The sequence below is a fragment of the Protopterus annectens genome, chromosome 13.part0 (genome assembly GCF_019279795.1).
Source record: "Protopterus annectens isolate FY-2018-M chromosome 13.part0, PAN1.0, whole genome shotgun sequence".
NCBI lineage: Eukaryota > Metazoa > Chordata > Ceratodontiformes > Protopteridae > Protopterus > Protopterus annectens.
In genome coordinates this window covers 730585213-730600574 of record NC_056747.1, presented here as the reverse complement: position 1 = coordinate 730600574, position 15362 = coordinate 730585213, and the positions used below count along the sequence as shown (strand labels likewise).

The 15362-nt window shown below is 39.3% G+C and overlaps 1 protein-coding gene across 2 annotated transcripts in view; it reads left to right on the top strand.

Annotated features, from left to right (window-relative positions):
- Positions 1 to 15362, top strand: part of CLUH (clustered mitochondria homolog) — a 662807-nt gene that overhangs the window by 326543 nt on the left and 320902 nt on the right. For both annotated transcript variants that reach the window (XM_044054416.1, XM_044054415.1), the window contains exon 9: positions 15138 to 15230. In XM_044054416.1, the coding sequence (XP_043910351.1) occupies positions 15138 to 15230 (93 nt within the window). The remainder of the gene's footprint in view (positions 1 to 15137; positions 15231 to 15362) is intronic.

Below are 15362 nucleotides of genomic sequence, written 5' to 3'. Positions count from 1 at the left end.
CAGTCTTTGTTTTTCTTGTTTGCTTTGTCTGCAAGAAGAAGAAGGTTGTTGGAAAATCTTTGGGTATCTGACCAGCTCCATTACTGTTGCCTCAGCCAGTGATGAAAGAGACTGCTGTGGTTAATTCTGGTACCTCAGACCACCCATCTTTTGTTTCTGGTTCCTCTGGTGTAGTTATTCCAAGCACTAAGGACCAGTACAAAGGCACATCCTCTGTGGCTGTAAGGTTGCCCTCTTCAGACAGGGGAGAATCGCTGTTGTCAGTCTCTGAGAAGGAATGGGACCAGGTTTTCTTTTTAGCCGGGTAAGATGCCTGATTCCTGGGCTCATCTGCCTGCCTTGTTTCTCCTAAGAAAAAGCTGAAACGTAAACATTTTTCTTATTTCTTTAACTAAGGACAGGGAGAATTTGCTGAAATTTGCTCTCCGATTTTAATGTGTAAATCCTAGTTCCTAACTATATTGTCATAGAAAAAAGGATTTCCCTCACAGTATAAAAATGAATTCCAGTCAGATGAGCAATGAGGGGAAAGGGAATGTGATTCTTTAGTTAATTCTCCTCAAGCTGAAGGTTATGATTCTGAGGATTTTTCCCCTTCACATTTCCCTCCAGAATTCACTTAATAAAAGGAGATATTTATCTTGGTGGGAACAGAATTAAATCCCTGTCTTCCAGCAAAAGTACTATTATTTATTACAGCTGGATTTTCCTCAGCCTGCAAGCTGTTCCTCCTGTGGTGCCTACATTTGAAAATGTTTCCTTAACCACTTTGATTATACCAGACAGTCAGCTCCCTGCCCAAGAAATCTGACTGGTTGAATACAGTATTTCAGATGCACAAATTCCTGTCCTTTAAGTATTCTACTGCTAAACATATTGCAAATGTTAACCTTATTCCCTTTGATAAGGATAGGAAAGTACACAGTAGATTTGGGAATTTTTTTTCTCCTGCTTTACATACCTTTTCAGGATTTTGAGCTACCAGACTTGCATGTGAACATGTTTACTGACTTATTCTGAGAATGTGAAAGTAAACTGTTAATCTTCCATCTTCTGAGGTTAAACGTTACTTAAATACATTAACTGTGTCTGCTTCTCAGGTAACTAAATAACCGTTAAAGTATTCTTATGCTTCTGGTAATGTTGTTTCCAGAGCTGCTTGCCGCTACCAGTTCAGTTATGAGAAGATTTGCTTTGTTATGTTCTGAAAACCTACCAGAAGATGTTAACGCTGTGATTTTATATTCTCCCCTGGATAAAAATATGTTTGGGTCCTCTGCTGCTGAGATCCTTAAAAGTTGTTGAGAGAATGAAATTGATTCAAGGGGGTCGCTCCTTTTTCTCAAAGTTAATCTAAAACTTTCCTTCCTTTTCCGCTAACTGAGTAAACAGTTTAATGAGCAGAATTCCAAAAAGCAGTACCAAGGATATTCAAAGAAAAAAGGGGGAGGATAGGGCTACCAGAGCCAAGTATAGTCCTAAACTTCAGAAAAACTATTTACCTGTTCTACTCCATCCCCTTTCTACCCTAACAATCATTGAAACCTAGCCTTCAGTCTAGGGCTCCATTTTCCAGAGTAGCATCAAATTATCGCAAACATTTGGTTCTGACAGTTGTCCCGCAGGGATACAGATGACAAGGGGAATCCCTGCACCCTCTTTTAGGGAATTCCTCCTCATCCTGCAGACCGCATGTCCAGGTTTACTCAAATTTTATAGAAATGTTTGCTCGCTGCGATAGAAGTTGTACCCTCATTTTAAGTGGGCAAAGGTTTTTCTGGTACCAAAGAAACGTGGAACTTTGAGGACGTTCCTAAACTTCTTTTCATCAAAATTCAAAATATGAACCCTTCAAGCCCTGTTATCTCTCATGCCCTCTTGCAACTTCATAGTAACATTTGTCCTAAAAGATGATTATTACATTCCAGTTTGCAAGGAACTCAGGTGTTTGATTCTGTGTCTGGCTCACATTATCAGTCCTCTTTCTTAAAATTTGATCTGTCCACAGCGTACTGATCTGCATAATGCTTCTGCTTCCTCCTCACCTGTTTAGTGTGCAGATGACTTCATCCATTAATGAACTCCAAGCCAAAACCCGGGAATCATACACTTAAGTAAAATTCTGATTCAAAAACATGATGACAGATCATGCTCTTTCTACCTTGATCCAATCTTGTGACACACATTGATTTTTTTGCATTACCTTTTCGAATAGCAGTATCCTGGATATTGTCCCAAATATCAAACTCCTTGGCATTACCCTGACCAATAAATTAAAATTTGACTTCTATGTATACAGTGTTATACAAAAGACTCCTCACAAACTAGGTGCCTTGTACAGAATCAAAACCCATCTGTCAGAATAAGCCCGTAAGTCTGTAGCCAATGATTACCTCCTACCAGCCTTCTCTATGCTGCAGTATTCCATGCTAACCTTCATACTACTCAACAACAAAGACTAGAGCAATTCTACAGAAAATAGCAAAATGCATCTTCAGTCTCCCTAGCAGAACTCGCCATTGCATTACTCTGCATAAAAAAAAAAAATGGATGGAATTTCCCAGCTATCTTCAATGTAACCAACAACATATCCCATTGTATTCTACACCAAACAGGTTTCCAAACATCATTCACTGATCTCACCTATGAAGTACCGTTGCATAAGAGAACTCTATAGACAAATACCTTGCCTGCCAGGACAAGGCCTCAAATGCACATGATGAAATCTTATACTCCTGCCATGTGGCCAGACTCTGGAGCCAGTTGCCATGTGCCCTCAGAAAACCTCAGACTCAAAACAGTATCAAGAAACGGCTCCAACCTCACCTCAACTCTAAAATCTGCTCCTTCTCTTTGTCTTCTGGTTAATTAGTTGCTCCCCATACTACTTCCCTCTCTCAAACCTCAGTTTTTCTCCTCTCATCAGTAACTGTAGAATTTTGCTGTTTCAAATCCTTAAACTTTTCCTTCCTGTGATCTTTCTTTTTTAAAAAAAAAAAAAAAAAAAAATCTTTATTAAATTATCACATTATTTATTTATTTCCAGTTTGATGACCGGGGAGGTCCACTGGGCTCAAGGAGCCCGTTTTCAGTGGACGCCCAGGGAGAAAAACTCCATAAAACATAGTAGACATAGTAGCAATTAATAAAAATGATATAGTAAAACATAAGCACAGTAAAATAGCAACATAGTATGATATACAATGCATATTTACATGTTTATACATTAGAGATCAGTAGTACAGTCACCATTGTACTGAGGTTTTAAATCTTCTGTGAATGCTACAAAAGAAACCTTTGTAAGAAAACAGTAAGATTGATCTATTGGGTAAGGTGGAAGGTAATTTGTGTATGGATGGCACAGTCAATCTTACATTTATATAAATGAAAACAAAACATATTAATATAATTTTAGTTGCCAACATTGTTCACACATAATCTGTCCAGTCATTGTCAAACATTACAGACCTCATTCATATCCTGCCTTCTTTTAAACCTCATTCCTCCTCTGCGTGTATTCTTCTCACAGTTTCTGTTTTTTCTATTTAATTTGCTCCTACCCTTTTCTAAAGATCCCAATTCCGGTTGGTTTATCCCTGTTACTATATTCACTACTTCTAGTAAAGTTGGTTTAGACTTTGATTTCCATTTTCTAGAAATTGCTTTTTTGACAGCCACCATAATTGGACTCAACTCTGCAAGGCCTTACTATGTCTAGATAATTCCGATCCTTTATCATAGCTCGAAAAGATCATTTCCTTAATTACACCAATTTGCTCACCCATTGTCTCTGGTAGTGTAGTCTGTAGGAATCTAATGCCTTAGCTAAACATGTAATGGACTGATAATACACATTGCTTCAGATTCTTGGCCATTGACAAAATGAAGGTTGATGAAAGAATGGGTGACGTTAGAAATAGAACAGAAGTTAATGAAACCAGGTGGATAGTACAGATGAGTATTTATTTATATATATATATATATATATATATATATATATATATATATATATATATATATATATATATATATGCATGTAAATAATTGAAACCATTAAAATATTTTTGTAATAAAACATAGAAATGTTTTAACAAAAGCTTACTACTAAGCAGTGTAATTGAAATGTGACTTACACACATATAACTGTTTCTGTTATATAAAAGGAAAAGTCTCTTTAAAACTTAGTTGATGTTGATTAGCTAGGGGTTGAGAGATTTATTTAAATGGAGGCTAGATGTACATTGTGTCAATGTCTGAAGAAGCAGTTTATCTGACTGTGAAAGCGCTTGCATATCTTGTTTGAATAAACATTTGTTAAACTGGAATTGAGTCCATCAGTTTGCTGTGCTGTCCGGTTGTTGTTTGGAATCTTTAAAGTCTGCCAATTCATGACTCTTCGAAAATGTTCCCAATTACTTTTTCTTCCTCATCACACCTCCAACATTTGTGTCAACCAAAGGAAAATTTCTTTGGAGTCTACTTGGGGTATAAAAATACCTAGGTAAACGGTTCCAAGCAAAAATAGTCAATCTTTTAGACTTTTGCATAAAAAAGCCCCCTGCAACACCTCATCCTCCGCAATCCCTGCTAATTATATGCACCAATTCTGCAATCACAAAACAGTGGACTGAGGGCAAAATCCAACTTCCCACTACATAGCAATTCACCCAAAGGAAATTCTGGCATCCTGTGATAACCGGTCAGTTTGTTTAAAACAAGCTTCCTTCTTAAACAACAGTGTACCAAATGTATGACAAAAACCACCAAACCTTTTATATATATATATATATATATATATATATATATATATATATATATATATATATATATATATATTTTTTTTTTGGACATGTTGAAGGTGTCCTGTAGCTTTGAAAGCTGGCCAGCAGTCATATCCTTGGCAAGGATATAACCCACGGCTTAGACTACTGCAATAGTGATCTATTAGAACATCTCATATTATGATAAATTTACTTACACAGCTGTACGTTTCCCTTTCTTGGGTGGTAACTCTGTTCTAACTAGCTTTCTATCAAAAACTAATCTTATTACTAATTACAGGATGCCCCGATCATTAGTCAAAATTTCTCTTTTTTTTAGTTCTATATCAATAACTAAATTCTTAATGTAGTTTTCATGGTATACTGTGCAGCCTCTCTAATCAGTAACGATGTACGTTTTAACATATATACAGAAATCTTACCCCAAGCCGTGAATGTTTGCTCTGTTAGCTTCCCCAGTACAAGCCCCTTTTCTTTTGAAAAGGTCATGTGTATGCACAATTTGTCTCTCATTTCTATAAAGATTCCCCTTGTGATATTTTCTTCACAACAGATCATTTGAATTTTTATTTTATTTTATTTTAGTTCTTTGTTGACCAGGTTAGTTCCACTTGGCTGGTGGCCTCTTTTGTTTGTGAAATCCCAAGAGGTATTTATACTGTTGGGGGAAGTTTGTCCAGGACATTGGGGAACTTACCCTACCCTTTTCCATGGGTGCTGGGGGGTCTTCTAGCTGAGCTACCACCAATTCAAGCATATGGGACCTCAGTTTACTGTCTCCTCCTAAGGATGAATATATTAGCAGAAGCCTTCTTGTAGACGATTCCAGTCAATATTATTATTTTAGCTGCTTACTCGTCCAGCTAAGCTTAGAATGTTTACTTACAGCTTTATCTGTGTTCTACTTTCTCATTTGTTAACACTGAGAAAATGGGAGATAAAAATCCTATGTGCACTCTGCAAGCTCTGAACTTGTACATTAGCCAATTGTTCTGTATTAGACAGCAGCCATATCAACTTCATCCCTTGTTAGTGTAATATTTGCAGTTCTGTCTTCCCTTTTAACTGTCTTTCCCCTTCTTGCATTACAGGGATACCAAAAAAATCTCAGATATCCTCTGGGGAGGGACGTGTTCCTCGGTTCAATAATTTTCTTTTGTAGATGTTTTGTGTTTCACTGTTGCAGTCTTGACTTGTGGAATTTCCTTCTGTGGAAGCCCTTGGCTGGCTCGACTACCAGAGTAAAAATCTTCCTCCTCCTCCTAAGGCTGGTGGACATCATTCCCTGATGTCAGTACACTGGTGTATAAATGGAGCCAGCCAGTGCCATGACATCGGTCTTCCTTGCCACTGGAGCCCGAAGCAGTGTTTCAATACGTTGGTCAGTCTGCACTAGAGAGAAGTCGTCTTAAGCGAAGTACCTCATTGGGGCACTTTTTTTTTTCTTGCTTTATCTCATGTCAGATAAGGTTAACAATAGTCTCCGCAGTGGTAAGCAAATCCCTCAGAGACTTTCGTACTTCATCTTTTAACTGACTCAGCCCAGATCACGACTTCCCTAGTTGTCGTTTTATCACCCATTTTACAACCAGTTAAGATCAGTATTACACCCCCTAACATCAACACCTCCTCCAATAATATTGCCACCCAATTCAATGAATACTTCAACAAATCCATCCTTTCCTTCACCAATAATAATTCTTCCACTTCATGTCCATACCTGTCTTCTGTACCGGTAAACCAAAACTGCTTTTCCTTACAACCTCTTCCAACTAGCACTATATATAAAGATCTGAATAGACTTAAACCCACAGCCCTGGCCGCTGATAAATTACCTGCATAATACTTAAGAATTGCAGCCAAAGCCATCTCCTACCCAGTATCTATACTTCTTAATCACGTCTTATCAGAACAGTAAGTTCCTTCTTGGTGGAAAATTTCATATATTGTACCTCTCCGCAAAGAAGGCAACTCTGTGGATTTATCAAACTATCATCCAATTGCCATTCTATCCCCTTATCTAAAATCCTGGAAAAATGTATACACACTCAATGCACCATCTCCTCACTAATAATCTCTTAGCCCACACCTAACATGGTTTTCTCCCCAACCACAGTACTACAGCAGCCCTTGTTAGCTTTACCAACACAGTAAATCAACACCGAAATAATGGTAACCTAGTATCCAGTGTGTCCCTAGATCTCTCCAAGGCCTTCGATACTGCCTCTCATCCCAAGCTTCTTCATGCTCTCTCTAATCTTAATCCAAGATACTCCGCTCTCACCTGGTTTCTAACCGCCAACAAGCAGGAAAAATGGCTAAATACCTTTTCTCCCCTCCTACCTGCCACTCTGGGAGTTCCCCAAGCATCCATCCTTGGACCTCTTCTCTTCAGCATATTCATCAATCAGCTCCATAAAGCTACCCACCATGCCACTTTAATCCAGTATGCTGACTCAACTTTAATCTGCTGTGCCCCAACACTCCCTTAACTCCAGGAATTAAAACAAGACTCCTTTACTGCTGTTGCTCAACTAATACTTAACCAAAAAAAAAAACACAGCTAATGATATTCTATCCCACTAGAACCATAGACCCCCTTTCTCAATGTTCTCCGCTAATAACACTCCAGTCACACCTGTTCAACACACTATACTACTACGAGTTGTTATTGATAGCAATATGAATTTGACACCCACGTTTCACAGACAGTAAAAAAAAGTCCATAGAAAACTTGGAACTGTATAAGACAATGATCGAATATAACACCCCATTTAGCATGTACCTAACCAGACCCCTACAACAGCTGAAGAGGCCACAAAAGTACCTCACAAAAAGGATCTCTGCCCTTAAACACGTCCTATACAGACAAACTCAAGAAACTTCAGCTGTTCTCAGTCACTTATCGTATACTTAGAGGTGATCTTTGCTCAACTTACAAAGCCATGTCCAACCTGGCCCTACTTGAAATGCTACAGTTAAAGAAATCCCCCCCCCCCCCCCCTGTGTCACACACTCCAGAGATCACAACCTCATTACCACAATTAACAAAACATGCTGGAGGAGACAGGTTCATCTCCCACAGACTATCCATACTTTGGAATAAGCTTCCCATTCATGTCAAGCAGAGCCACCTCCCTGGCCCTCTTCAAGAGAAATCTTGACAAGTGGATGGGTAACAAAGTTCATCCCAGGGATCACTCCAGTTACCTTACTGGATAGGGACGCTATGAACTAACATCGGGTGGCACGGTGCCTGGGCAATTGTTTGGGCTAGGCTTGTAAAGGCTCCAGGGCCATTAGTCTAGTACACACCTATGAACCTATGTAAAAAGTACCTCACTAATGATAGTAAAGCTACCATTGCAAGAGCACACCTGTTATCCTCTCTTCTGTATGCCTCCCCCATATTCGTCAACCTAAACAAAGCAGCTTTAAACAAACTAAACATTTGCTACAATAAAATAGCTAAGTCTGCTACTGATTCACCCATTAGGACACACCACTGTTTAGCTATCGGGCAGCTGTCCTTTCTAGAATTACCCAGTCTTACATACAACCATCTTACTATAGCCCAGCAAATCCTGTATTATCCTAACAAAGTACCTGCACTTCAGGGCCTCCTTAATATCTGTTCTAACAGACGCCTTTTAAGATCCACCAACAAAGCCCTGGTTGACTTAACCAAAGGCAACAATAACTTTGGAGATTCCTTATATTCCACTTCTGTTGCAAAGATACGGAATTCCATTCCTGTAGATATTAGGTCCGCAGAAAACAAAACTACTTTCAGAAAACTCCTTATGTAACTGTTCCAACCCTGGGTAGCCTTCCTTACAAGATCAATACTGCACTTCTATCCTCTAAGAAATCTTCCATTAGGTACTACCTGTGTTCTCATATATGTGGGATTAGTGCATTAACCATTGTTTAATGTAACCTTACAGCTGCATAATTGTCCTATTTACCATATTGTCTTTGGTTACACAATGTATATTTATTTTTTGTTCATTGCTTTATCTACCTTTCCGTATTTGTACTGTACTCTGTTAATTTGTGTGTTTTTTACTGTACAAATCTCTGTGGAGCTTTGTAAATTGTATTTCCTGTATTAATCTCTGGGGAGCTTTTCTCCCCGGGCCTCCTATTAGTTGGTTGTTCCAAACACTACCACTTCACAGACTTCTCCAAATCTAGAGCAGGATTTGCCACTGCCATCTTGCAGGGCATTCTCTCTTCTCCATAATCTACCCTAAACCCTCATCTCAGCTTTGAGAATCATCCCACAAGTCAGGGCTGCAGCAGTGAAACCTGAAGAACATAGTACAGCTGTGTACACTTAGCATAAGTGTAGATGTTCAAGTGTATTCACTGTTGCAGTCTTCTTTCCCTCCCTCCTTTTCCCTGTTTTGGCTAGTAGTAGTAGTCCGCTTCTTTTTTTCTTCACTAACCAGCGGACCCCCTGGGTATTTACCCAGCAGACCCCCTTTTTCTATCTTCTAAGGGGCAAGAAAAAACTGGTGTCATGGTATCTGCTGGCTACCCTTATATCCCAGTGTACTACCCTTATATCCCAGTGTACTGACATCAGAGAAGGGCATCTTGCCAGCCTTGGGAGGAGGGATATTTTTACTCTGGTAGTCAAGCCGGTCAAGAGCCTCCACAGCAGGTAATCCCACATGTCAGGACTGTAACCGTGAATATACTCTAACATCTACATTTGTGGTAAGTGTACACAACTGTACTTCATTGTGTGCATCTTTTCTCTGTTAATTTAATGTTTGTATTTGCAGCATTTGCTTACAGTGACTGGACTGCATTAGAATTTCTTGAGAGAGTCTGTGCTGTCATCTCAGTTTTCTCTTTATGAATCATGTAGTTCTCATTTTGCTCCTTATCCTTAAGTGCTAATTGCAGTTCTCTCCATTTTGTCTTCTACACTGTTGGGAGATTTCATATTTCTTTGCTTATTTTTACAGTATTGATCTTTGGAGACCTTCAGACTGCTGTTTGAATGTGTCCCACACTTGTAGCTTAATTCTTTCTGTTTGTACTGGCAGTTGCACAGCTTTTCAGCCTGAGAATACAGAGCCTCATTTAAGTGCTCTTAAAAGCAGTGGGGGCCATACCACAAGCTTCCCATCTCATTTAGTTGAAGAGTAGCACAGCTGCTGCCCTACAAAACTAATTTTTTGAAAGAGGTAGGTTTTGATGTTATCTTACTTTTTAGATTTGATGCGTTCCGTCAGTTGTGACTTACTCAGTTTTTTTATGTGCAATTTTCAGGATCATTACCATTCCGATCCACCAGGTGTCTGCCATTTAACAAAAGCAGTCTTAAGAATGCCGAGTCATAGCAGTTCAGCATTTCTGCTTCTAATTGAGCTGTTTTATATTCTCCTCCCTCATGTACAGCATTTCCCCCTTACTTTTGTACCTATAAAAGTACCATGCCACTCTTCTTAGCTTAAGTCAAGTATATCTTCCATACTTTAATAAGTTGCTAATCCTGAGTAAAATAAGACCCTAAAAGCTGGTTTTACACTGATTTATAGGAAAACTATTCCTATTTTTAGCAGAATATAAAGACTGTATTGAAACATTAATTAGACTTGCCTGTTTGCTACTCTGGCTGGGTTTTCTTGTTTTATTTTAATATACTGATTATGCTGTATGTCTTATTTAGTCATGAATGTAGTCTTTTATGTCAGCATGCAATCACCAGATTGGTTTTGTTTTTCTGTTTCACTCAATTTACTTTTATTATGGCATTTTATTTTTCTCCCATTACAGTCATTAATAGTCCTTCACTCATTTCTTTGCCTGCATTAGTGATTTTTTTTTTTAAAGTAATTATTTTAAATCCAGTACCATTCCTTTTAGATGATGGAGTGACTTTTTAATGAACTTCTGTTCCCTCTGTTTCCCATTGTTTGCCCCCCCTGCGGTATAATTTCAAAAAGTACCACCTGTGAAGGGGGTTGGGAGAGATGATGGGAATGAATAGCATTTTGTTGTATTTAGTTTTACAGAATGTTTGGTGTGTGTTATCCTTCATTTACATGCAGGCGATTTTTTAATCTTTCCAGTATGTCACCTCTGCTGTTCCTGTACTTCCCCTAAGCTCCCACATTTCAGCTACAGCTGGCTGATTGGTTTCCACCAGCCACCTTCTCTCCAGCTCTTCCCACTCCGCTCCCCTACCCCCAGTTCCCATCTGCCCTCACTACTCCTACATTTATTTCAACTCCAAACCCCTCCCTCTCTCAACCAACCAATCTCCACTCTGTAACCCCTCCCCTCTCTACCTCCACCTGCCAATCGCATCCTTTCTAACCCGGCCCATCAAAGTCCCTATAAACATCTATTTCTACTCAATCCATACACATATGCAATCTGCCCTACTCATTTTATACTGCTAATATACACATATACACCCCTCTACCATGCCTTATCTTCTACCTCAAGTCATTCTCACCCCATCTATCTGCATTCTGTTCTTAAACCTTTATACCACGCTATCTCCTACTCCTATAATCAACTCTACCCCTCCTTTCTCCCCCCCCCCACTCCCAACCTACTTCCTCATCCCACTAAAACACACTTCCACAACATATCTACTTCTCTAGTTCAATCCAACCCACTCCACTACTTCAGGATAAAACTTTTTCCCCCTCAATTAAATACTACAAACCTAAGCTAATACCTTACTGTCCACAACTGTTAAAGACCAAATAAAAAATATTACTACCTTCCTCAACTGCCTCTGCTTATCAGGGGACATGCACCCAAATCCTGGACCAAATACTTCCTGTAGTCCCAATCTCCCTGTCACAAGCAATAAAACCAACCATAAATACCTCATTCTTCACCATCCGTGCCCAAAGTTTAAGAAATAAAGTAGCCCACTTTCATGCTTGGCAAAACTACAACTTACCCAACATTGTAGCTATCTCAGAAACCTGGCTAAAACCTCATGTTTGTGACTCTGAAATCCTCCCTCCTGGATTCCAGTCCTTCAGACACTATCTTTTAAATAGAAAAGGGGGTGGGGTAGCCTTAATCTACTCTAACCTGCTATCCATCATTCCCTACCCCAATCCTATCCCTCCATTCAACAATGCAGAACTAGTAATAGGCCTACTAAAAATAAATAACCACAAAAGCATTTGTGTCATTGCCCTCTACATCCCCCCTGGTAATAATACCACTACTGTTGAAGAAATTCTCCTCTGGACCTCTACCAATATTAAGCTAGAGACCTTCATACTTGGAGATGTAAATATTGATTGGAATCAAATCAACAACTCTAATCACACCATATCCGTCAATCTATTTAACTATGGCCAACTAACTCCATTACCAGACGCAACAAAACAAACCCCCCAGGTACCACACTAGACTGGATTGTAGTATCTCATCCTAATAAAGTCTTAAACTCTGGCATTATACCTGACCCTATAGGAGACCACTTACCAGCTTTCATACACCCACTCCTCTCCTCACCTACACCAGTATATTCACACACGTAACCTCACAAACTTAAACTCCACTACTTTCTCTGACTCCCTAAAACAAACAAACTGGAACCTCCTAAAACTCTTCCACTAGACAATACCGTAGAATTTTTCAACTCAACCTTAATCCTCAACTCCCTAGCTCCACCAAGAACAGTAAAAACCAAGACCACCCATGACTAACCAAAGATTCCAAAAAACTTATGCTGCAAAGAGATAAATCCTGGAAAATATACCATCAAAACAAGCAGCCAGAAACTTTTCTTAAATATAAACAACTCCGCAACCTCACTAAAAGCAAATCACCACAGACGAAAAGTCCTACTTTACCAAACTCCACTCTAATCAATCAAAAAAACCCCAAACATTTCTGGAATTCCATTAATTCTCTTTTCAACCCAGGTACCAAAAACAACCCCTGCCCTAACACCAGCAAATCTGATCCTGAAATAGCCTCTGTGTTCAACTCCTTCACCATCTCCATAGCAGAACTGACCAAGAACTTCCCTAACAATAACCCTTCCCCTCAGCCTATCCAATCTTCCTCATCCCCTACACAACACTCTGCCCCCAGTTCTCCTCATGTATTTGAACTGAAACCCATCTCAACCTCCCACATAGAAAAATTACTCTCTAAATTAAAGCCATGCTCCAATGCCCCTGACAGTATCCCATCTTCCTTCCTAAAAATAGCCGCAGATGGTTATCGCTCTCCCTATTAGCATCTTGATCAATAGATCCATGCAAGAATCTTATGTGCCCAAATTATGGCGTGCTGCCTTTATTCTACCTCTCCATAAAGGAGACAAAACTAATAGCATCTCTAACTACCACCCTATAGCTCTCCTCTCCCCAATCTCAAAACTTCTGGAAAAATGCATCCACCTTCATCTTATGCCATTCCTAGCCAATCACCAACTAATCACTCCAACCCAACACGGCTTCCGACCTGGCCATAGTACTATCACTGCCCTTCTCTCCTTCTTAGACACAATAAATCTTGCCTTTGACTCTGGGGAAAAATGGTATGAACAGTTCTACTAGATCTGTCCAAGGCATTTGATGCCATCTCCCACACCCATCTCTTGAACCATTTTTCTAACCTTAATCTCTCCCTGAATACCTTATATTGGTTCTCAAGCTACCTCTCTGATGGGCTTCAAGCTGTGAAATGGCAGAAAGGTACCTCAACCTACCTTCCAACCCCCACTGGGTTACCCCAGGGATCCATAGTCGGTCCAATGCTATTCAACATCTTTATTAATGATTTCCACAAAGCCATACCCAACACCAAAATTGTACAATATGCAGACGATTCACCTTTAGTCTGCTGCACCTCTAACCTCTCAGAGCTTCAAACAGTGACCCAAACTGCTTTCTCCACCACTGAAAACTGGATGCTCCAAAACCACCTCTCGCTTAAATGCCAACAAATCCAAAATACTATTATTCTGTCCCTCAAAAGCATCCCCTCTTGATAAAAATTAATTCCAAATTATTAGCCAAACCAACTCTACTATAGAGGTTGTTGTCTTTGCTTAAACTACTTGGGGTTATTATTGACGAACACCTAAAATTTGACACTCGCATCTAGCAAAACATTAAGAAAACCCATATAAAACTTGGTATGCTATACAGAAACATCCACTTTCTCTGTCCTTCCACCAGACAAACTCTCGCCACTACCTATCTGCTCCCCTCACTAATGTATGGCACTCCTGTACTAACAAACTTGTCTGCCACTCTCTCCTCCAAATTGGAAATCTGTTATAAGATTTCTAAATTTGCAACCAAAGCCAAATTCTCCTCCCATCATTGTACTGCCCTTCATTTGTTAAATTGGCTTGAACTCTCCAACCATCTAGACTATCTCCAAATTACTACAGCCCACAGACTAATTTTTCAACCTAAGTGCCCAGCACTAACCAACATCCTTCAACCTTACACCCCTCAGAGAACTCTAAGATCTACTCACCAAAACCTAATCACTGTCCGCAAACCCAATCGTCCTGCTGGTCAGCTTCTTCTATCCTTTTCCTTAGCTAAAAATTGGAATTCTCTTCCTTCCTCTCTAAGGACTTGTGAAAACTTTGAAAACTTTAAAAGTCAACTACATTCCTACCTTTCGTCTAACAGGAAATGCAACTGCACTCTCCCCACCTAACCTAATAATCAATCCACTCCTTAAAATCCTAACTCAGAGTACAAGCTAACCTAACATACATGTACATATTGTAAATAACATACAAGCTCTAACCTAACATATATGTACATATTGTAAATAACATAATAACCCATCCCACCTTTTTTTCACCTTTTTTTCTCTCTTTTCCTGCCAAGTCTTTATTCTCCCTCTCAGTTAAGTTACCACTGCCATCCTAAATATTTAGATACCATGTAACCAAAGAATTTATTCCTGTTCTCTAGCATGAAATGAAATGGCAATAGAGTCTTATTTACTATGATTGTATATGTGACTAAACTATGTAATGTGAACTTTTCTCCCAGGGCCTCCATTGAAAGCAGGCTCCCTAAGCCCAGTGGACCTCCGTGGTCATCAAACTGGAAATAAATAAATAAATAAATAAATAACCAATTCAAAGCCATTTAATAGGGCAGCTTGTTTCTGCCAAATTTGGAAGACCGTTATTTTTTATTTCTTTATTTGGATGCTTTTCTACCTGCATACTTTCCTTTTCTAACTTTGGTGTACAATTCTTTCTGCTTGCTGGTTTTGGTATATGCTGCTGCTCATGCTTTTCAGCAGTTGCTGTAGTTGTTTTGGAAGATTTACTTTTAAAACCGACACTTTACAAGGGTTTTGATCTTTACTGTTTAGACTCGAGATTGGAATGAAGAGTTACAGACAACAAGAGAGCTGTCACGTAAAAACCTACCAGAAAGACTTCTTAGGGAAAGAGCGATCTTTAAGGTAAGCAGGAAGGTCCCCAAAGGTCTCCTGTCAAACTTGAACATTTCTCAACTCTGTCTCATAAACAACTTGTTGGTGCAAATGTTGAAACTGCAAGTAACTGTACCTAGGAAATTACTGTTGTACTCAGCC